At 38.6% G+C, this 24,467-nt stretch overlaps 2 protein-coding genes across 3 annotated transcripts in view; both read right to left on the bottom strand.

Annotated features, from left to right (window-relative positions):
- Positions 1-10,974, bottom strand: part of cilp2 (cartilage intermediate layer protein 2) — a 34,468-nt gene extending 23,494 nt beyond the window's left edge. The window contains exons 1-2 of the mRNA XM_031890276.1: positions 10,685-10,974; positions 543-812 (exon numbers count right to left, since the gene is read on the bottom strand). Coding sequence (XP_031746136.1) covers positions 543-812; positions 10,685-10,745 — 331 coding nt within the window. The 5' untranslated portion in view covers positions 10,746-10,974. The remainder of the gene's footprint in view (positions 1-542; positions 813-10,684) is intronic.
- An 8,050-nt stretch (positions 10,975-19,024) lies between these two features.
- yjefn3 (YjeF N-terminal domain containing 3) overlaps positions 19,025-24,467 on the bottom strand; it is a 39,125-nt gene continuing 33,682 nt past the window's right edge. For both annotated transcript variants that reach the window (XM_004911021.4, XM_031890279.1), the window contains exons 4-6: positions 23,889-24,002; positions 23,512-23,662; positions 19,025-19,282 (exon numbers count right to left, since the gene is read on the bottom strand). In XM_004911021.4, the coding sequence (XP_004911078.1) occupies positions 19,062-19,282; positions 23,512-23,662; positions 23,889-24,002 (486 nt within the window). In that variant the 3' untranslated portion in view covers positions 19,025-19,061. The remainder of the gene's footprint in view (positions 19,283-23,511; positions 23,663-23,888; positions 24,003-24,467) is intronic.

Consider the following 24,467-nt stretch of genomic DNA (forward strand, 5'->3'; position numbering starts at 1 on the left):
CTATAGGGTGAATGTGTCTCACCTAACACAACAAATTGATCATAATATGAAAAAAGCCAATGCACAGTTTATAAACCAATAAGTAAAATTAGGGCTGGCAATATGCAAAGCGTTTAAAGCATACATAATGATCACATTTCTCAAGGTTTCCCAGACAAAGAGTGCTAAGGATTATACAAAGAGATCTAGAGGAGTGAGCCTATTCAGAGCTCTAAACAACTGTAGCATCCAAATGGCTTGCAAGTGAATAAGTTGCTGTTAAAATAAACACCATCTGCATCAACAGGGACTTGATTGCTAGTGCAAATGGAAAAAAATTACAGCAAATAAGCTGGAACATAATAAACAGTCTTTGTTTTTGCAATAAAATGTAATCAATTTCTGATGTATTATATAGACACAAATACATGCTCTCGCTCATATTTGCAGGGTGAATTGAGTCCCATACGCATGTATAGTCAGAAGCAATAAAATGTACACATGGCTTTGATCACTATAATAAGAAATTATATTTTTGTATTTTTAGAACAATTGTAACATACCAAGAGGACACTTAAACCTCACGTGGTAGTTGGAACAGAGTTTTCCTTCCTTTTGCTCTTTGTTATTGCACCAAAAACCCTTCTCTGGACTTGAATGCACCACCTCCATTGTATCCTCTGGAGAAGCCCATTCAGTTGTCCTGGCTTCCAATGCAATAGGTTTGGCACACAGACGATCTGGGTAATAGAAACGAACAGCTTCCACTGTCTCATAATCTCCTTCTCCCCCTGGGTGGTCAATATTAAACCAGGAAGTCCATTCAGAAGCACCTGTGGGTTAACCAGAGGAAAACAAGTAAGACTAACAATATCTTAGTTGAAGGACAGGTTTTTATAAAGCAATGGCATTAAATGTTGTCATAATTTTGACAGAAATTGTTCTCTCCATGGATGTGCTAGCTTGAAAAATGGTTATGGTTTTGTTTACTTTTGAAGTTTGTTACATACTAGAAAATTCTTTGGCTCTCACATTGTTATTTACACACCCTGGATTTTGAAAAATGGCATATATGTGTATATAAACAATATTGACGTAAATGCACTATGGCCTCGGTTTTACCCAGTGTATTTTACAAATATATTTGCAGTTTATATATGTACATATAAATATATTTAGAATGCACAATACACATCAATAACCCATTAAATATGTTTTCCTAAGCAGTGCTTTGTGATGTCATCATTTCTAAATGGTGCTTATTATGTCACTTGCATTACATGACTCATTGAATCATGTGAATTATAGAAAAAAAAGTAATGTACCTCCTAAAATGCCAAGATAGAACTTGCCTCTGTTAAAGAGTGGCCTTATGTCTTTATAATGTCACAGAACGTCTTGGTTACATCTGATATCCTTTATAATTCTATTTTATTATAGAGGGGTGCATATTTCCCCATATATGTATGACTAAGGCCCCTAGGACATGTGAATGTGTAAGTTTATTTAAACATGTATACAAGGGTTATGCAAAGGTATACATACGAGTACAATACACAGTAAAAATAAATAATCACAGTGTTGGGAGAATACACACACACAAGTGCATCAACAAAAACAACTGACTGGCTAACATAGAAAGAACTTGAGCACTGACGGGCAAATAAAGGGGTTTGGGTTTAAAGATTATATACATTTGTTGGTTCAAGAATACAATTTTAAATGTTAGAGAGAATTATTTGCTATGTTAACAGTGTAATTTAGAAATAAAACCATAAAAATCATGACAGCATCCATTTAAGGAATTTTGGCATAGAACTATATACCATTTGTACATGGACAGGGAACGGAAATACAGAGTACAGAGTAGGATAAACGAAGAACACTATCAAAGGAGTACTTTGGGCATCTTCTTTGATTCAATGCTATTTAATTTGTTCATAAAGAACCTAACATTTGGCATTGTTTGGACTTGTTTTGAGTTAATACTAAACTGCACAAAAGAAATAAATTTAGGACCAATTAATAGGCAAATGAAGTCTGATAAATGTAAGGAAAGGTAAAAACCACACGGTACTGTATTTAAATGAAATGAAGCTGTAAGGCCTCCTTAATTAAGAAGGATTTGTTAGTTATGTTGAATAATATACTTTGCAGTAGTAGGCAGCCTCAGCCAAAACTAACAGATACGTTTATGTATACAAAGAGGCATTGATGTATATGGCAAGAGCTCACCTTGGGTATGTAGCATACCGGCACTCAGCTAAATTGATAAAGGAAATGGAAAAATTAAGTTAAGTCTGTCACAGCAGAGTTTGTCTTCTTAGAGACTAAGAGGACACTGCAAAATAACACAGTAATTCTTTCTAAGTATAGGCAACGGGTTGATGCAGAAATTTTACTTTTTTCTCTTTTTCATGGCTTTTTCAAGAGAATAATTCAAGAAAATATTCTTTTTGCCAACATTCATATATAATAATTTATCATTCTCTTTGTTCCTGCATTAGACACCATTAGCACCAAAGTAAGATCTATGGGGTTGTTTGCCTCTTTTGTTCATTGAAGGGTTATACTAGATTGATAAAAACCTACCTACATCTACTTAGTAGTGACGAGTGAATATTTTTTTTCTGAAATCAGACATGGGGTAGGACAGGTTTGTTCAGTGCTGGGAAACTGTGCTTAAAGCTTCCAACTCCAGTTGCAGGCAGGGTCAGACTGGGCTGTCGGGGCACTGGGAAAAAACACGGTGGGCCCCAGCCACCAAGGCGCGATCCCTTCCCTGATGGGTTGAAAGTAAGTTTCACTTACACGCATTCAGGGGAAGACATCAGGTAGGCGACAGGGGCCACTGCAGGGGATTAGGGGGCACGGCGGGAGCCCTTGGGGGTGTGGGGCCCCTGGTCTGGCACCCCTCAGTCCGACCCTGATTGCAGGAACAAAGAACAGGGAGCCAGATTTATACAGATCAGTTGGGATTCTTATTGGAGGATTTTTTTGCATTTTAATGCAGCCACAGGCCCTGGAGATTTTGGGAAAAGTTTAGGAAAAGTTTTATTGTGCAATATTGCTTTAAGAATACAACCCTGATGTTGCTGGACTGCAGGTTCCAGCATGCCTTTACCTTCATTATATGTTACATTATTCTGGGATTTGTGGTCCAGCAACAGCTGAGTAAAGCTTGGTTGAGCAGTGCAGGGCACCAGGGTTTAGTACAAATCCAAAAGCAAAAATATGCCATCTAAATCCTCTCAAGATCATGTAGTCAATGGCACAGGTCCCTCACTCATCACTAGCGCTCAGTGCTGCTGCCGCACAAAGCTGATCACTACCATCCCAAGGAACAGAACTGTGTTCTAACTGCTCAAAGCAGCTGAATATATTCTTATGGATTACCAAAGGTATTTCTCATTAAATACTTTCCATACTGTCAGGAAAATGTGAATGAGAGGAAAGTGTTGATGATAAGAAATGGGAAAATATTGATCTATTGGAATCCTTGAGGATTTCCTAGTTCCATATTTGATAGATGTGCCCTTATTTTTCACACGTATTCTTCACAGGTTTCATAATCACTAAACATGCAAGGAGGATCTGGGTCAGGACAAGCAAAGGAAGAAACAGCAAGATACACAGACTGATTTCAGTAGCAATGACATCTACAAATAACTAGAGGAGGGTTGATTAAAATTACATTTCCTTTCATTAGGTAACATTTCGTATTTGTTTAAGCATGAAGGAGTGCAATAGTTGGCTTGGACAGCTATTAAGCAGCTAAAAGTAATGTTTGAAACGTTACACTGCTAGTTTTTTGTATATATATATTGTGTGTATATAAATATTTATTTTTTTAAACCTTAGGAACGTCTAATAAAACCTAATCTATAGCATATGGAGCATGAACGTCAATAGCTTGCAACTGCAAAAAAATGAAAGTTGAGTTAAAAGAACCAGCTGCAATGATCTAATAGAATGACAATGACGATCTCAGATAGAAAGTGAATATTAAGAGCATATACACAAGTAGTGTATCATACAGATACAGATAAGTGCTTTCTGGTAGGGTCTATACCAAGGGTCTTTTTTGAAGAGGTAAACTTTTTAAGGCTCTGCTTAATGCTGTGCTTGACATTTATTTAAGCATTTATGTGTCCATTTACCAAGGTGCGATAGACAACAATAATGACTTGCCACAGAAAAAAACGCAAGAGCAGGTTTACTAAAGTGTGAGCACTTTTGCCATTGCAAATTTTCTGGCACACATATACTGTATTGTTGCCTATTATGGCTTTCATGTTTACTAAAGATTATCGCCAGAATTGTTGTCTAATATATAGACAAAATTGTCCCAATATATTTAATAATACACTTATAAATTGCTAATAAATGCTATTTTATATAAACTATTTATTAGTGTGGCCATTGGCAGTGGTGAAAACAAGTTCTGCAAGATTTATAGCAGATTACAAAGTAAATGAGCACCAAAAAACTTCCAATTTGCCAGAAATAACACAGAAATTAAATGCTACCCTTGTGTCTTATCACGCTTTAGTAAACATGGGAGCAGCATTAATTTTGTCACAAGTATATTTGTAGCAATAATAGGTGATGTTTTATAGACAATTTTTATGAACTATAGTAAACAGATGCCTTGATTTTTTTGCCATAGATAACTAGTCATCAGTGTAATAGCCACAGTCATTTAGAGTAATATTATAGAATGCAGGTAGAATATACCTAGCAGCTGTTTAAAAAGATGCTATTTCACAAAGTCACTCAAATACATTTACAAGTTCTAAAGTATATTATATATGCCATCAAATAGGTCACCCAATATAGTTTTGTATGTGAAACCATACCACTATACCCCACTATAGCCAGGAAATATAATAAGTTCACTTTCCTTGCTATAACATACAAAATATCATGGTTTGGGAAGAGGCAGTCCCGTTTGCTCTAATCCTTTTCCAGGTTTTCCCCAAGCTGTAGGGAAGAGATTAATAGAAACTTCTTAGAGTTCTCTGTTTGTTGTATACTACAGTAAGCCGGGCATCTCTAAAGCCATAATCAAGCTCAAACACTTATTCTGTTAAGAGTAGATTCAGTTAAGTGGTCATTATGAGACCACATTAGAGCTGATTTACTAAAATAGGATTTAAATTGTACTAGTGCAGTTTCCTGCAGCAAGCAATCAGATTTTTGCTTTCAATCTCAAACTAGTAGTAGACATATCAAAGCTAAGAACAACTACAGCAAGGTTAGCAATAGTGCAGTTTAGCATCAATGTTAGTAAATGGACCCTTTTGTTTTTGGCAAAAGTATTATGTATAGTACATCTGTCATTTCCTGACGCAGTTTCTTGTTAGGCAAATTCATGATTGTTTTTACACATTTTCCCATGACAAATAAAATAATTTTGCCAATGACACCTAACATTAATTTTGATTTTCTTGGATTCTATTAGTTGTTTTCTTATTTCTGTATATTGTGGAGAGTAATAGCACTGATAGGACTTATGTTTTAAAAAATGGTTTATTTAACAGTCAATGTTTTGTTGAGATGAAGGCTTTTAAGTTCCAACCAATACAGTCAAACATCAAGAATAATATGTAAACCAATGTATCTCAAGGGATGTTGTTAATTTACTTTGATTATGTAGTGGTTAATATGTCTATGAACATATTTCTCTTGTGTATTTACATTACAGTTAAATTGGAAAATAAAGTGGAAAATGTGAATAATGTCAATTTTATGGACGGTTACTACCCTTTATACTATGGCATTTATTTTATATTACAGGTATGGGACCTGTTATCCAGAATACTTGGGACCTGGGGCTTTCCTGATATGGAGCCTTTCTGTAATTTAGATTTTCTTACTTTAAGTCTACTAAAAATCATTTAAACATAAATAAACCCAGTAGAATTGGTTTACCTCCAATAAGAATTTAATTATTTCTTATTTTGGATCAGTTACAAGGTACAGGTATGGGATCCCTTATCCAGAAACCCATTATCCAGAAAGCTCCAAACTACGGAAAGCCTGTCTCCCATAGACTCCATTTTAATCAAATACAGTAGAACCCCAATTTTACATTTTTCAAGGGACCATGGAAAAAGATGTAAAATCAGGGAAAATGTAAAATCAGGGAAATGCGTTAAAGACACATAAATGTAAGCTATTTAAGCTGCATGACGCTGACACAGAGATTCCCCATAACATTGACTTCAAAATGTACTCCTAACTCCTAAACCAAAGATCTGTAACTCCTAAACCAAAGATCTGTACCATTTTAATGAGAATCCGCGCCTTGTACCTTGTAACTTGTACCTTTAATGAAGGACTGGTGTTTCTGTTGCTCAGTCACAAATTCCCCCGTGCTTGTGCAAATCTCGCGAGATTTTGTAAGCTCCCGATAGGTGCGCATGCGCAGTATGCATTACCAGCCACAAGTGATGCCGCTGACCTTCCCAAGATGATGATGGGATGATGATGAGAGATCAGTCTCCACCTTGAAATTTTACATTGCACACATCTGGGTCAAATAATCCCCCACACATTACAAATCCCCTTTGTTGTCCCACATCTCCTCCTTTGTGTTGGCACCTATCAACTGCTTCAATACAACAGAAATAAAGTTAGCCTGAAAGATAAAAGAAATGCTTCAACTAATTTTATTTACATGGCCACTTTCCTGGGTACTTTTGTGTTGTGTTAAACCAATGATGTAGATGCATGTGTTCCTCTTAAATTAAATTCTTGAATAACAACTGTTGCAGTTCCTATAAACTGACATATATTTCCTACAAATTAAGGTTGATTCTTTGTTCATTCTAATTATAAGTAGAGCTGATTAAAAGAGAAGCATCAAATGAAAGGTATTTAGCCATCTGGTATAGCATGCCTTAAGATGCTAAATTATGATTACAACTTGGCTAATATACCAAATCCAAGAAAAAGGTTTTATAACTAATCCACATTTCTTCTTAAGATAATGAATACTTTAGATCACTTCCCAGAATAAAAGCTGGTTATGGTGTGTGGGGAGAATAGACCCTGCATTATACAGGGAAGATCAGACCCTGTATTGTACAGTGTGTGGGGACACCAGATCCTGTATTGTACAGTGTGTGGGGAGATCAGATCCTGTATTGTACAGTGTGTGGGGAGACCAGATCCTGTATTGTACAATGTGTGGGGAGACCAGATCCTGTATTGTACAGTGTGTGGGGACATCAGATCCTGTATTGTACAGTGTGTGGGGAGATCAGATCCTGTATTGTACAGTGTGTGGGGAGATCAGATCCTGTATTGTACAGTGTGTGGGGACACCAGATCCTGTATTGTACAGTGTGTGGGGAGATCAGATCCTGTATTGTACAGTGTGTGGGGACACCAGATCCTGTATTGTACAGTGTGTGGGGAGATCAGATCCTGTATTGTACAGTGTGTGGGGAGACCAGATCCTGTATTGTACAGTGTGTGGGGAGACCAGATCCTGTATTGTACAGTGTGTGGGGAGACCAGATCCTGTATTGTACAGTGTGTGGGGACACCAGATCCTGTATTGTACAGTGTGTGGGGAGATCAGATCCTGTATTGTACAGTGTGTGGGGAGACCAGATCCTGTATTGTACAGTGTGTGGGGAGATCAGATCCTGTATTGTACAGTGTGTGGGGAGATCAGATCCTGTATTGTACAGTTTGTGGGGACATCAGATCCTGTATTGTATAGTGTGTGGGGACACCAGATCCTGTATTGTACAGTGTGTGGGGACACCAGATCCTGTATTGTACAGTTTGTGGGGACATCAGATCCTGTATTGTACAGTTTGTAGAAGATTAATGGGGCCATACATGGGCAGATAAAAGCTGCCAATTCAGTACCTCCAGCCCAAGTAGGCACCGTTTATTGACCCATGTAAAGCTGGCCATAACCTGACTACCTGGATCTTCTCCTTGGTGTGCGATATCAGGCTAATTCAATTAAAATGGTGGGTATAGGCACCATCGGATCGGGACCTCATCAACAAGCCTATGCAGTCCCTGATCCAATGGAAAAATCAAACCTGCCAAATTTCAGGCCAGATGTCTGTTGAGGAGGCCCTTTGGTGGTCTAAAGGACCAATATTGGCAGCTGAAATCGGCCCGTGTATGGCCACCTTAAGGGGCAATGCTGGCTGCCTATGTGCATTTGCTAAAGTAAAGCTGGCCATACAAGTTACAATCTTTTCATTATTGTAGGACCAAGCTTATCCTGATACGATTATTAAAAGTACATTTTGTCCATCAATAAAAAATGAACGTTTCAAGCACACTAACCATACAAGAACTTGACTGTTTTGTCGGATCGCACTGAAATTGGTTGTTAAGGAAGGAAAAATTGTTGCGTGTATGACCAGCTTAAAGGTGGCCATACACTATAAGAACTCGCAAAACAAGCGGATATTTTCACTGATTTGACCACCTATGGTGGGCGATATCAGATTAATCTGATTCTTTGGCCCTTGGGCCAAATTACAATGACAATTACAATGACGGGCATAAGACCCGTCAGAATGAGGACTGCTTAAATGAGCCAATGTGGTCTCCAATCTGAGGGGAAAATTAAACTTGCCTGATTAATATCGGCCCAAATTGCATCTTAAAGGAGCATCGGATCTAAATACAGCTCTGGATCAAGCCATTTTGCATTTTTTTCCCTCAGTGGCTTTATTCTTTTGCTCATTTTAAATTTAACAGAAGGTAAAAACATGGTACATTACATGGTACATTAACATTATCTATCCAACCATCCGAATACTTAAAATCACGTGACTTTTTGTCAAATAAGAATGGAAGTTTTTACGTAAATTGTTAATGTATGTAAATTGTAATTCAGTTCGGTATTCAGCTGAATCATTTTGGGTTCAGCCAAATCTGAAAATAGTGGATTCGGTGCAATCCCTAGTGAATTCTGCCAAATCCTGCCAAAAAAGGCCAAATCTTGGCTGAATCCTGGATTTGGTGCATCCCTACATATTTCACACAAGAACAGAATAATAGTAGAAACATTAAACATGATTAATTGAAAACTGACACTAGTGTGTGTGCTAATGTGGTGGGGAACTTAGATTATAAACTTCCCTGGGCATGTGATTACATATGAGTGATAATATCTGTAACACGTGTACAATATGTTAGTGCAATAAAAATAAAAGATAGAAAACACCCTCACCAGACTAATTAGGGAACACACGGGCTGCATTTTGACCTACAATCTAATCTGTTACAGCATTATTCAGACATTGCACAAACAATACAGTGCTGTTTGCAGTCCATTGCAGTATGTTTAATGATTACATAGTTATTTGTTACATTCTGGCAAATGATTGTATAGGTCATTGCAAGTATTTTATTTGCAAGGGTGCCCACATTTCAGTACCATTAAAAGAGTATGCCTCTTTATATCTTGACAGCAAAGTCACTCATTCACAAATACACATGCCAGTGGGTACATATGTTAAGGTGGAAGACCCAGTTAGGATGCCTTTCATCTCTGGGTTCCCCAATCATTCTACAACTCCCAGCAACCTCTAATATATAATCAAATGTTACATCAAATACCTGTAAGCTATGCACCGCTGTGCTGAAAACAGGAGACGAGTTAGAATAAAAAATATGGATTGATTACAAACAAAGTAAAATAATTTCTACTGGCATATTAAAAGTCAGTAAAATACTCAGTGCTTGATTCTACTAAGCCCCCACACTATGCACATATTTCAGTTCATAAAGCATATTGGGAGCTGTAGTCCTCCATCAAGTGGAACTTTTAATTTCTAAGTACATAAGTATGATACATCTAATATACAGTACATGTACAAAATTGACAGAAACAGTAGGTATAAAGAGGTCCCTGATTCTAAGTGCTTACAATCTAAAAGACTTTTTTTAACTTTTCAGTTGGTCGATTTGTTTTTATAGTTTTTCAAGTGATTTAACTTCGTTTTCTGTCTTTCTAGCTTTCAAATAGGGGCCACTGGCCTCAGCAGCCAAAAAACTATTGCTTTGTGAGATTGCAATTTTATTGTTCTTGTTACTTTTTATAACTTATCTTTCATGTCAGGCCCTCTCCTATTCATCTTCCTGTCTCATTCAAACTGCTACTTTTTGCTAGGGTAAATTGGACCCTAGCAACCAGACAGCTGCTGAAATTCTAAATAGGAGAGCTGCTAAACAAAAAAGCTAAATTATTTTTAAAAACAGAAAAAAATGAAGAATGACAACCAATTGTAAAATGTTTCATACTATCATTGTCTACTTCACATTAAAAGTTCCTATAAAGATGAACCACCCCTTTAATAATAAAATAATAATAATAACGAGAGTAACTACTTATTGTTAATATTTGTGTTACACTTAAAGAGATTATTTTCCTTTGCAGCAATGTACTTGAATTTTTAATGAAAAGTGCTAAAGAGAAAAACTCCATAACAATAAAAACCCAGTCACTGTGGGGATTCCAGTACATCAAATTGCCCTTTTATCTTGCATATTACCTAAAATCAATGAAGAGGCCTCTAACAAAGCAGGTGACGTTCTAGAGACTCCCACATGAGTGGACAGCAAATTGCTGCTCAGCACTAGTATCAGAAGTGATAACAGAAGTGGAGCTTGGGACTGAGGATGCAAGAAATAAAAGAAGGCATTGCCCTATACTTACCAGTGGTGGCTGATATTTTCAGGAAGACAAGGATTAGAAGAGAAGACAGGAGTGCAGGCATGGCTGTGCCCAAGGGTCAGGTTCCCTCCTCTCTCTCAGTCTCTCTCTCTCTCTCTCTCTCTCTCTCTCTCTATGAGTGTGGCTGAGCAGTTAGGTAGTGATTAGATCCACGGGATGCTGAATTTAAAGCCTCCTCCAGTACCAAAACGAGGGGTCTGTTTGCAGGCGAAATTGGAGCCCAAGAGGGTGTGAGAGAAGCTGGATGCAACTCAAGATGTAATAGAACACTAGAACAAATGTGTGGATAGTGTATTCCTGCCCACTGAAAGCTATCAAAGTGTTTGCTCTGCTATCTCTCTTCACTCATATGTTTCCTAGGTTCCCATCTCCATAATGTATGTATGTATGTATGTATGTATTTATAAAGAGCCACAAGGGTACGCAGCACTGTACAATCTTGCAAAATACAAAATTACATACAGGGAGGACAAGTGTTATAATAAATATATATAAATGCACAGGGAATAAGTGCCTATAAGTGGTATGAGACACAGTAGGAATGAGGTCCCTGCCCCGTAGAGCTTATAATCTCTTTTATGTCTTTCTCTCCAATTATTTTCTGTCATCTTCTAAAGCACCATGTTCTCACTTTATGCTCTCATATGAAAAAGTATTTTCCCTGTAAAATGTTTTAATGTAGCCACAAAGACTACTTCAATACTTGTGCGGCTAATATCACAGGGTCAAAGAAACAGGACTTTAATACTATTTTATTCTTTTTTTTTTTTTCTTCCCAAAAGCATTTTTTCACTGTTAATTCTCCAGCTCCAAATAAAAAAAACCTTTTCTGTAATATACAAAATAACTTTAATTTGCAGTAATAATGTTGGCCATTTTCTGGTTTTCCATGGAATAAGCAATAAAGGACTTTCTGTCCCATTTTGGAAAAAGCACAGCCATTTGCATTCCAGAGCGATTTGCTGTCTGGGTGAATTGCTCCATATTCATTGTATTTAGGCGGATGCGTAGCAACACCTTACCATTGCCATTAATGTCTGTCTGCTGAACAAGCTGATCCAGTATTAAAATTCATTTGGAAACACGTGCTACTGTATGTTTGCTTAAGTCCCCTCAAGACACTGGTGGAAAACATTTTAATTTTTTTTATTTAAAGTGATACTGACAACACATTTTACAACCTTTTATCTGAGGAAAAGGCTCCTAGTGTATAGTTCTAAGATTAATGAATGGCATTTTGGCTGCTCTTAATCTTTCTGTGTAAGATGTCCACAAACAAATTGCCTTATCCTTTGCATAAAAATTCAGTAAAAGTACTGAAATATTCCATGCGATAACACGATTGTACTGGCAGGGATAATGAAATTTTGATTTTTCAATATCAAGGTATGTTTGGGCATTTTGTCACCTGCCCAGAGGGTGGTTTCACGCTGGCAACCAGTATGCTGTCACACTAAGTACTAAGGCTGATATCTGATGAAAAGGTTCAGTCGCCGTGACAAATCTCTGCTATCACGTGCAATTAACCACTCCGAAATGCCTTTCCACCGGCAACAATAGGAGTGGCCAGTGAAAAGCCCTTTGCATCGCTTCGGTTTTTGGTGGAAAGCACTTCACATTAATTCAGGTTTTCAGAATACCGAAGCAATGTGATGGCCTTTTCAAACAAGCAAACCTTTCCCCTGATAATAAGAGTTCATTCTTGAACCAGTAATTAATATTAATGTGTAGGCAGCCATCTCAGTGCATTGTGCCTCAGTCTGAGCTTTCAGAAGGAGCCAGCACTACGCATTAGAACTGTTTTCAGGTAACCTATTGTTTTTCCTACTCCCATGTAACTGGAGGAGTCCCAAGCCAGACTTGGATTTCTTACTATTGAGTGCTATTCTGATATCTACTGGGAGCTGCTATCTTGCTCACTTCCTATTGTTCTGCTGATCGGCTGCTGGGGGAAAAAGGAAGGGAGTGAAAAAGTCACAGTTTTGCGCTTTTAAGAAACTGTTCCACCCCCAACGTCACTTCCTGCCATCTTGCCGGAGTCCCAGCTGCCAGAAGGTGGCAACCCTACTACCTGTGCAAATTTTGACACTAAGGGGCACATTTACTAAGACACGAATCTGAACCGAATTGGAAAAATTCTGATTTGAAAAGGAACATTTTGCGACTTTTTCGTATTTTTTGCGATTTTTTCGGCGTCTTTACGACTTTTCGGAAATTGTCGCGACTTTTTCGTTACCAATACGATTTGCGCAAAAAAACGCGAGTTTTTCGTAGCCATTCCGAAAGTTGCGCAAAATCTGGCGATTTTTTCGTAGCGTTAAAACTTGCGCCTTTTTCGTAGCGTTAAAACTTAAAAGGTGCGACGTTTCGCGCAAGTTTTAACGCTACGAAAAAATCGCAACTTTTTGCGCAAGTTTTAACGCTACGAAAAATCGCCAGATTTTGCGCAACTTTCAGAATGGCTACGAAAAACTCGCGTTTTTTCGCACAAATCGTATTAGTAACGAAAAAGTCGCGACATTTTTCCGAAAAAATCGCAAAATACCGATCATTACGAAAAAAACGCAATCGGACGCATTCGGCCCGTTCGTGGGTTAGTAAATGGGCCCCTAAGTCCTTCTTATTAGCAATGAAGAAACTTTTTGCCTGGTTCAATTTCTGCAAAAGCACCTCTATCCTATTGATTCAACCTAATACAAACTATATGTTTTCAAAACTCATACATATGTTTCTCCTTTAGGTATATTGCAGCCTGTATGTCACACTCACAGAGGGAAGTTATGAAGGGCACTTTTTTCTCTTTTATTTTAAAAGCTGTCCAAAATGGCTCAAAAGGTTGTTTACACTTAAAGGAACACCAAAAAATGAAAGTGTATAAAAGTAATAAGAATAAAATATACTGCTGCCCTGCACTGGTACAACTGGTGTGTTTGCCTCAGAAATTTATATAAACAAAGCTGCTGTTTAGCCACGGGGGCAGCCATTCAAAGGAGAAAATGCACAGGCACATAAGAGATAACAGATGAACACTATTGTATTCTAGAGAGGTCATCTGTTATCTGCTATGTAACCTGTGCCTTTTCTCCTTTTTTCCAACTTTAATGGCTGCCCCCATGGTTCCACAGCAGCTTATTTATATAAACTATAGTAGAGTTACTGTAGCAAACACACACTTTTACCAGTGCAGGGCAACAGTACATTATATTTTAATTACTTTAAAACACTTTAATTTTTTGGTGTTACTGTTCCTTTAATGCATAGTTTTATGGGTTAAAAAGTGATTGTAAATTAAGTAATGATTCATCAAAGTAATTTCGCATTCGTTACTACTCATATTGCATGCGCAAAAATCTCAATTATTGCAAATCGTTATGTCAATTGCATTGGGATATTTATATAATAGAATTAATACTAATGCATAATTCACAGACATATTTTAAGTGTTAAAAGCATGAAATATCATGATAATTTGTGCTAATATTAACACCTACTAGGAGTGGGCGTTACTAAAAAAACATTGCGGTTCTGAGCGTTTATGACGACAAGATGGAGTTTGCAGTCGGATTTTTGTCAAGTATGTGATCGCCCTAGAGTGATGCATGCTCGAGTTTTCAGGGAACCCCTACCAGTAATGTGGGGGTCGGAAAAAGGCAGAATCAGATTGGCAGAATCAGATGCAGCTGTGATTGGGTGAGAAGCAATAAGTTAAGGAGGGGGAAAGGTGGGCTGGGGGTGGAGAAGGATAGGGATGTGATGTCACGAGAGAAGCAGTTCACTTTCTATCTTCTGAGCAGGTATAAACAAGGTCCTATTTATTTGATAAAATGTAAATAAATGTTGTGGCCATTTTACCCATTTCTGTACCCATTTCTGGCTCCTGGTGTTTCATTAAGGTTTTTAACAATGAGGTTCTGAGGTATGGTTGAAAGCGAAGGGTCAGTTGAGGAGTTCCCTTGTCAATATAGCCTGCCTACAGTTGCACATAAAATCCAGTCTACTTTGTATACTGTAAACAGTTTCTGACTCGTCCATTACATATACCATTAATTGTCTTACGTATAATTATTATTAATTATTATTCAGGCCAGGATCTTGGTTCATTATAGATAAACTTCACATTTGCCTCAGTTTCAGAATACAGTTTTTTTTGGCTCTGAAACACAAATATTCAGAAAATTGTAGTTCACTATAGGGGAAAGAAGAAGTGCAAAGTCTGTTCCTGCACCTTTAGTGGAAATTTCCAACGTAGTAAAGTTGCATCACGTGTGACCAAATGCTTTAAAATATCACTTCTATGCTAGCATGAAATACAATAAAATCCAGTGTATTAAAGAAAAAGTATTATTTTAACAATGATTTTAGTACTCCATATACTACCCTATGTATAGTACATAAGGCATTACATACTCATACACTCCAGGATAGACATGGGGTCAGAATTACTTTGAAGGTAAAAAATCTGCTTATTGAAAATGAGTTGCTCTGGAGACAACTGTACATTAAGGGGCAAATTTATCAAAATGAGAGTAGAGTTTAGAACTTAATACATGTAAATCCCATGTTCTAATCATTCCTGTGGGATTTTTACAACCATATTTATCAATGGGTAAAACTCACAGTTCACCATTTGATAAATACACTTCTAAAATTCCCATAGGATTGGATAGAATGTACGTTTGTATAAGCTCTAAACTCACATTTTGATAAATCTGCCCCCAAGACTTTTCCAAAAGTGTTGTATGCTTGAAGGTAGTAGAAGAGTTTTAATGTATAACTGCCCTCTGTTCTCCAAGCTACATATTTAGCACTTCTGTTCAGGTATTTAATCTAGGCAGTATCCTGTATTCTTTGCATGGTCTCTATTTATATGATCTCATAACACATGGGTGCAATTATAACATACTTATAAACTCTTTGAAAAGGGCGAAATATACAGTTCTTCACAGACTTTCTTAAGAATCCCACTAGTAAATCTCCCAAAAAATAATGAATTCTACAGATATTTAGATGCTTACCCTGATTCATCAAGAGTGACTCCCAACATATTTGGTGCATACCAATGTGGTAGGCTCATGCTTATAGGAAAAGACAAGATGTTTCCCAGATAGAGAGGAAAATGACTAGGAAATGGTAATATATCCCAACTAACCACACAAGCTTGGAAGGCAATTATGCTAAAAGCAATAATACTCAGACTGAACCATTTAGGAAGGATTTTGTCACCTCTTGCTGCTGTTATTTTAATACATCTACCTGTCTTTCGAACGTCTTTAGTCTGCTGTGCTGTACCATTTTCTCTGTGTACTTTGCAAATACCTCTGTGGAGACAGACATTATAAATTGCTATATATTCTGTTTCAGACAAACTTCAACTGCTTTAGAATCTTGTCTACTTCCTCTACTACTATTTCAGCTGTTATATTTATGCTCCTCTAAAGTTTGCAGTACTTTTGGATCGGGTTGTATCATCACAGCAATGCCAACAGTCATCCAAGAGAAAAATGGGCAAAATTAACAAAACAGAGGGGCATGATGTAATGTGTAATAACTGTTACTCCTTGGGTTAGGATAACAATAATTCATAGCTTGCTCCAAATCTGTTTCATAATTGTTACCCTAATAAGTGATAACTAAATGATTTTGTTTGCAGGACCTACTCAGACAACCACATCATGTGACAAGCGGGCTGGCTGGGATCCTCCTATTGTGGAGACCAAAATGTTGAATGTGCAGCTGAAGTTTGGGATAGGGCACGTATTAAGGGTGGCCACAAAAAGCCTGTCCTGAAAGTGATACCCCTAAACTAATGACAGCACTGGATGCATGGCATTAAAGTAGTCAAAAGGAAAGTCAAAATCTATGAAGCACACTATTAAATAGTACTACTATTGCTGTGTAAAAACGCTATGATTCTGGCTTGCCTAATGAAAGATTTACAGAGATACACTTACTACAAACTACATACTTGTTTCAGTGAACGGCGCCGCCATCTTGTCCAGCATGTCTGTATGGGCTATTGCTGAAAAGCACAAGCCAGCCCCCCCTCCGATCCCTGCACCTGCCACAAAACCCCCTGGCTCCCCGCACCTTCCACAAAACTCCCTGGCTCCCCACACCTGCCACAAACCCCCCCACTCCCCGCACCTGTCACAAACCCCCCCGCGCTCCCCGCTCCTGCCACAAAGCCCCCCCACTCCTGCCACAAAGCCCCCCGCTCCCCGCTCCTGCCACAAAGCCCCCCGCTCCCCGCTCCTGCCACAAACCCCCCCGCTCCCCGATCCTGCCACAAACCCCCCCGCTCCCCGCAACTGTCACAAACCCCCCCGCGCTCCCCGCTCCTGCAACAAAGCCCCCCCGCTCCCCGCTCCTGCCACAAACCCCCCCGCTCCCCGATCCTGCCACAAACCCCCCCGCTCCCCGCAACTGTCACAAACCCCCCCGCGCTCCCCGCTCCTGCCACAAAGCCTCCCCGCTCCCCGCTCCTGCCACAAACCCCCCCTGCTCCCCGCTCCTGCCACAAACCCTCCGCCGCTCCCCCCACCTGCTGGTTCTGCATGTCACAGGGCAGAGTTCTCCTGTCAGCTGCATCGCCATGGCAACCAGACGCTCCTGCTGTGTGCGCATGCGCCACCTACAGTCCCAAGTCGCCAAGTCTGGGAAGGAGCGTTGCATTATGGGAATCTTCTCTACCCTGCTCAGTGTTTTTTTTTCCTGTTTCTTCCTGATCTTCTGAACAGGAGAAATATGGGGAGACTTAAGGGCACTATTGAGAGAACTGAAGGTATGCCTGCAGCTTGAGATTAACTCTTTATTAGACTTTCCTTCTCCTTTAAGATTGAAGCCATTTATGTGTTGAATTAAAGGGTAACATTAAGGGGTATATTTATCATGCTGTGTAAAAAGTGGAGAAAAACATCACCAGTGATGTTGTTTATAGCAGCCAATCAGATGCTTTGATTTTATTTTCTAACTGTTGATATCTAATTGCTGATTGGTTGCCCTGGGAAACATCACCGGTAATGCGTTACTCCACTTTTTACACAGCATGATAAATATACCCCTAAATGTTAGTCTCTATAGAATATATCACACAAAACAGCCCATATGTAAAGCATAGTTTCAAATAAACAACGCCTATTTATGAATAATGTACTTTTTTATTAGTATTTGCCACTGGATAATTCCAAATGGAAAAACTGCCATTTCATTGATTATCAGTTGTTTTGTTGTATGTAATCTATATGTTCATTGGATACACCCATTCATTGTGCTGCAGAGTATGTTGGTGCGTCATAAATGTGTCATAATCATAATTGTAAGGATTTAAGTCTGTCCCTCTGGCTTGTATGAGGCTCACATACTCAGTTACATCAGTCAATAAACAGACCGAGCTTTGGCTTTTGTTCCCATACTTCCTGTTGTTGTTAGAGTTGCATTATTTCCTGTCAGGTGATCTCTGAGGGAGCACACAGACCATCACAAAATGGAGGCACATGGAGGTAAATGATGTGAAAGGGCAATTTTTCCTGATATGTATATGCTAATACAGTAAGATTCTTTAAGTGGCTACTTATTGTGATATAAATTTTCTGACAGTTAATTCTGCATTTACAGTTTCCTTTAAGATTTTTTTTAACTTCTAAGCACACGCAAAGCGAGTTTCAGAATTTTGTTTCCCTTGCTGATTAAACTTGCCCCACTTTGAGGGCAATCTCCTAACAAATGTTGCCTAACAAGCAATTGTACCTGCAACTGCAGTCAATTACAGTAGAAGTGAATGGGGGCAATTTTGAGAGTTTTGTAAAATACTGGAAATCTCCCTGTGTGCCTTAGCCCTAGGGAGTCACATTCACACAATCTTGAACACTACATCATATATCATCTAATAGGTATTCAACCGCACAGCCCTTAGATCAGGCTTGATGCATCAATCCTCGCAAGGCACACCGCTGAGCCATTCAATACAATCCAAATATAGAGGAGAGCACCATAAAGCAGAATTCTGCTAAAATGCTATTTATTTCAGACCAAAATACACAACATGTTTCGGCCAATGTGACGCCCTTTATCAAGTGTAACTTGATAAAGGGCGTCACATTGCCCGAAACATGTTGTGTATTTTGGTCTGAAATAAATAGCATTTTAGCAGAATTCTGCTTTATGGTGCTCTCCTCTATATTTGGATCATATATCATCTAAGTGTGTATCCCCCTTTACAGCCTCCATAATTGTAAAGAATACCCTCTTCTTTGGAAAATTGACATTCCTTTACATGGTCTTGTAGACAATGAGAAGGCTCTCTAGAAATGAGTATCAAAAGCATTACAGAAAACATAAATATTTATTCATGATCAAGAACTCAGAGGGTGGGTTTTCCCTCCTTTATTTCCACCAAGCATTCTGTCCCAGGGTAAACCGGTGAGTTCAGCTCAAATTTCTTCTGCACGTCGTATGGTAGGAATCTCCCTGCAATGAAGTGATGTTTTCCGGTAAACTGCAGAGCACACTTCTTAGGCGCTGCCAAAGAGATAAGCATCTCGGGATATATACCTTCTGGATTCCCAGCATCTGCATCCCAGCCTGAAATTGATAAACTGCCTTTAATATGGTGAACAAATGAAAGCCACATTGTTAAATTTGTGTTATACTGGATAACTATTAGCATTCTTGTAACTACAGCTCCTAGAATTTCCCCACCCAGTTAAAGACAAAATATACTTTTTGATTAGCTCATTAAAGGAGAAGGAAATGTTAAATGTTATGCCAAATTTTAGGCATTACATAACATAATTACATGATTCTTCAGACTGAAGAAAAAACCATGACTGTTTGGTACACTGGTACGCTGTCAAACCGATCAGCCCACAAGCCAAACTGATGGAAGGAGAAGACTTATGGTAACACACTGTATGGTTGCCTTTCTATTGTTCAATTATTGATGCAAACGTTGTTTTATGTGATTTATCTGTGAATGTATGGATACGTTATCTCTGAATTGAAAGAACCATTTCCCAACCCCCCCTTAAAGGACAATGAAAGGTTAATATAAATTAAAAGTAAGTCTAAAGGCATTCTTTTTAAGTACTTACTGCATATCTAAATTCCCAGATCCCTGCTTGCTTCTCTGAGATATGGTGCTGGCAGCCTACAGCAGTGTGAAGACTACAGTGATATCACTGAAATCTCTCTGTCCTTCCTGTATGTGCCAGCGGCAGCCTTCCTATTCTCTGAGCATGTGTGTAACTTGATCCTGTCTGCTGTTCTGAGCTACACATGCCCACCAGCCAATCAGAAGCGGATCTGGCAGAGGGGGGGGGGGAGGCACATGTACACATGTACAGTATATGCTTGTATATGCAGTGTACGTTTCCTTTACTCTGTGTGTCTGGACACACAGAATAGATAATTTCTGGATTTAGCCAAGTTCTGAATCCTCCACAAAATATTCAGCCTTATACCATGCCAAAATGCTAACTTTGCATATTTAAATTAAAACACAGTCAGCAGAACGTCATCACCTGTGCCACATGAACTGTGTAATTTGCACAAAAACTGTGTGACCAAGTAGGATGTTAGCTTATATATGTTCACATGCCTTTAGATAACGTTTGCCCTTTAGGTCCCTTAAAAAAGTGACCTACTTTGCATAACTATTATGATTAATACTGATTAGAACTTCCTTGTTATAACTATAACCACCCACACACCAAAAATCAAAATACTTCATGCAGTTCAGTATACATACAGTGCAAACCTGCATAATCACCCATAATATTACATAGTTATTAATTTGAGGGTGATCTGGTAATGGTATCTTTCAGTCTGGAGTCTCCTGCACACAACCCAAAGTCTCTGTTATTTTAGGCTTCTGTTGAGATATTTGCAGCTTGCGGTCAGTATGTACAAATTAAAGAAAGAAGGATTTAGCCCCCCCATTTGTTCTGGGATTGTGTTGATCGGTCCTCTCAATCCATCCTTTCTTTTCTAAGTGGATATCCAGATGCGGCTAAACAGACCCGTTTCATGTTTTCAGATGACATCATGTCTACAGTTTCTCGTCTCAGACCCCTTGATTCTCAGGCCTCTTATGTGATGAAGGGATAGCAGCAAACATTCCTAAATACTGACCACAGAAGGGGGTCTGGAACTGGAGTGTAATGACCAATTTGACTGCTAGCTATTTGTAGCAGTTAGCTGTTATACATATCATGTGTACGTAAAATTAACATCTTCACAATCAGTTTATTTACAAACAAACAGACCAACTGGAAAATAGACAGAAACACCATAAACATTATAGTTATGATATTTCCTGTTACCATTGGTTGCCCAAAGATCGTTTGTAGCCTCCACTAACATTCAGAGCTGAATCATCAGATATGAAGGTATAAAAAAAGAATTCTACCCCCATCTGATGATTCAGAGCTAAACACTTGCCTTTACTTGGGCATCTTCAAAGGAGCCCGATTAAAATTTTCATCCCACATGATCAATATCAGCCTTTGTCAAAATTGGTGGGTGTATGGCCACCTTAACAGATAATCTATTGGTGTTGGCAGAGACATACAGGGAAAAAGAAAGGCAGATGAATATAAAGATTTATAGACAATAATATTTCTTTATATTTTAAAATATGGGTATTTCTCCATTCTTCTCCTATTATCCATGTGGATCAAGTACATATGTCATAGCAGTGTTGTTTTTTGGATGTGGCCTCTACCCTACAACTGAAGTTTGTCCTGGTAGAAGGAGGGTTAATAGAAGGTACATGCATGTAGTTCATAGGTGTAGCTAATTGATAGACTGATGAGACTGTCTAAATGATCCACAGACTGTACACAGAATCCACACCTAAAAGCTTACAACAAAAATATTCTGAGACCATTCTGCCCACACCACATAACCAAATAATAATAGATTGTAAGCTTCCCTGGATTACTTGCGGTTTCCATCACTCAGTCAAGAATGTTGTGTGCAAGCCGGTCGCAGAGTTACACAATTCTAACTTTTTCAGTTGAGGTATCAGTCTGTGTGGGCCAAGTGCTTTTAATCAAAATTCTATCCATCCTGACCCAACTGCCAGAACAAAGAAGTCAGTTTTGTGACTTTAGGGAGAAATCATACTATTTAAATATTCTTTTGTTATATGTTCATTTTTCTAGTGAGAACTCTTTAAACACGTCCAGGCGCTGGAATGCTAATATACAACGCTGATGTTCGTTCAGGTATTTCATTATGCATACTGAAAGATGTAAGGCTGTGGTAATTTTTCACTAGGCTGTAGGTGCTATTTATTTACTTTTTGCTTTTTTTGTGTTGGAAGCCCATATGTGACATGCCCTGTTTGACAGGCCTTTGTAACAGAGCAATGGTCAGCTTTCTGGTGCCGGCAGGATAAATGTGGATAATGCCATAACTGACAGACTAGGCTGTCATTTATCACAGGCAAGATGCATGCTGATAATGTCACAGTTGACAGTCAAAAGATAGCCATACACAGGCCAATGAAAGCTGTCTACTCCATCCTTCCAGAATGTGGTGCCATCTTATTGGCTTACTGACAGGCCTGCCAACCGATATCTTGCCAAAAATAAACCAGATATCAATCAGACAAGTTTAAAAATCCCAAGGCATAAGGACTGGATTGGTGGTCCTTATGCCCCAGTGTGTAATCAGATTATTGGCCCCAGGGCTACCAATCAGATCAACTTGATTAGGTTCTTCACAATGATGGCCCAGATCTGCTTGTTTGGTGACCCTGCCACATAAGCAGATCTGGCAGTATATGACCAGCTAAAGACTCCAGTCATCAGTTATCTGATTGTTTTCCAGAGCAAAACAAAGGCCAGCAATCAACACTGTCACCTCTGTTCTGCATTCACTGCACAAAAAGTAATTATCCAATTTACTAAGTATTGGGGGAAAGGTACTATAATGGTGAACAAACCTCCAATTTCTGCACCCTGTCTGACCTGCACCTCTCTTATAAATTACAGCCCTGCTTGCATTTTGCATCCATGTATCCATGAGGAGCAGGCTGGGGAGGTATGTGTGCATCACCTAGACACCCCCAGGTTGCACTGAGAACTGAGTCCCTACAACTTCAACACCATCATTTTCACTGTCAGGTCTTTTCAGACCAAGTTGGCAGCTTATCTGCCGTGTATGGGGTCCTCTGGCAAAAATTGGGCAGATATCAATCACCTAGGATTAAAAATTTTGTTGGGGAGAGAATTGAATGGGCTCGTTGCAGGTATCTGATCCTGTCTTTTACTGCAAAACTTGATATATTGCGACAAAAAAGGCCTTTTGGCTTCTCTTAAAAATCATTATGCATAACTAAGTTTTATTACATAATAACTGTCAAAAGTAACAGTTTGAATTTTCTTACCCCTATTTCTGAATTTATTATTCTTATTAATTGCATTACATTCACCTGTTAGACTGTTGTTGAGATGTCTTGCCAAGAGTAATTATGCTTCATGTTTTTTGCCCTTTTGTGTTTACTTTAATGTCAATTACTCAGTTACATTTAACTTTATTACTCCATCCTTCTTCTAATCTTTAACATTACAGTTGACCCCTTTTATATCGTGATTTTATCAAACCACACATTACATTAGACCTGGTCGAATCACAAAGGCCTTGGGCATATGGCATAACTCCCCTCAACTGTTGCTGAACCCCAAATTCAAAACATACAATAAAGCTACTGTACAAAAAGATTACGCTTAAATTAGGTGACAGAAAGAAAGGACCATGACCATTTACTCAGTTTTTATTACAATACCATGATCTTAGCTACTCACCTGATGGAATATCAAGACTGATAATTGGAATCTTTATCTGTTTCATTGTTGTCAGAATACTAGCACATGGCTCTTTTACTTCTCCAAACTCTGCTTCTATTCCAAGCACTGCATCCACCACCAAATTATATGCATCATTAATTAGCTGTACCTGCAGGACACAAGCAGAAGATTGCTAGCAAACTTGTGTAACTGTACTGCATGTAATTAAATAACACAGTTTAAAGGATCCTGCAGTTCCCAGAGACTTTTTGTTAGAAATGTTATGACCCCTAAAATGTATTCATTTCCTGTTAGATGTTGCCTTGCTTGTTAATAGTTCACTATGTTGTTGAAAAGGTAATAATGTTGGAGTTTGGCCCAAGTCAATATCTTACTTCTGTTGGAAGGTAGGATAAAAATGGGATGTCCATCTTCTCACACTGAATGGTTAAGTCTTTGTACATGACATCCAGGGATCTTTTGGGGTAGAAGATAGTAGGCTCATAATCCTGTAAGAAAAAATGATAGGAATACTTTGAGTGTACGATCTTTGGTACACATGTTAAAGCAATAGTTCTCCATCTTATGGTTAGTTACACCACCCATCATCCTGCAGCAGCAAGATAAGGGCAAAAGTACATAAAAGGTGCTAATCACCTATCAATCAGTAAGTAGCGTTTACAGGTCAGCAGTGAAAGCAAACATCTGATTTGCTGCTATAGGTGAAAAGCCCGGGGCAAACATGCCTGTTATTACATTAAATATTATGAGCACTAGGTGAGAATGCTGTAGCTTAGCAGCAGCTGCAGGAGGGCACCTTTTTCAATCACACCCAGCTGTGAAGACAAGCCTAATAAAGTTAGCTACCACTTTTCATTGTAGCACATAAAACATCGCAAAAAGAAAGCAACTAGACGACATTTAGTTGTATGGCTAAATATTCATCTGAATATTTTGTGTTTTACCCTAGTTGC

The sequence above is a fragment of the Xenopus tropicalis genome, chromosome 1 (assembly GCF_000004195.4).
Source record: "Xenopus tropicalis strain Nigerian chromosome 1, UCB_Xtro_10.0, whole genome shotgun sequence".
NCBI lineage: Eukaryota > Metazoa > Chordata > Amphibia > Anura > Pipidae > Xenopus > Xenopus tropicalis.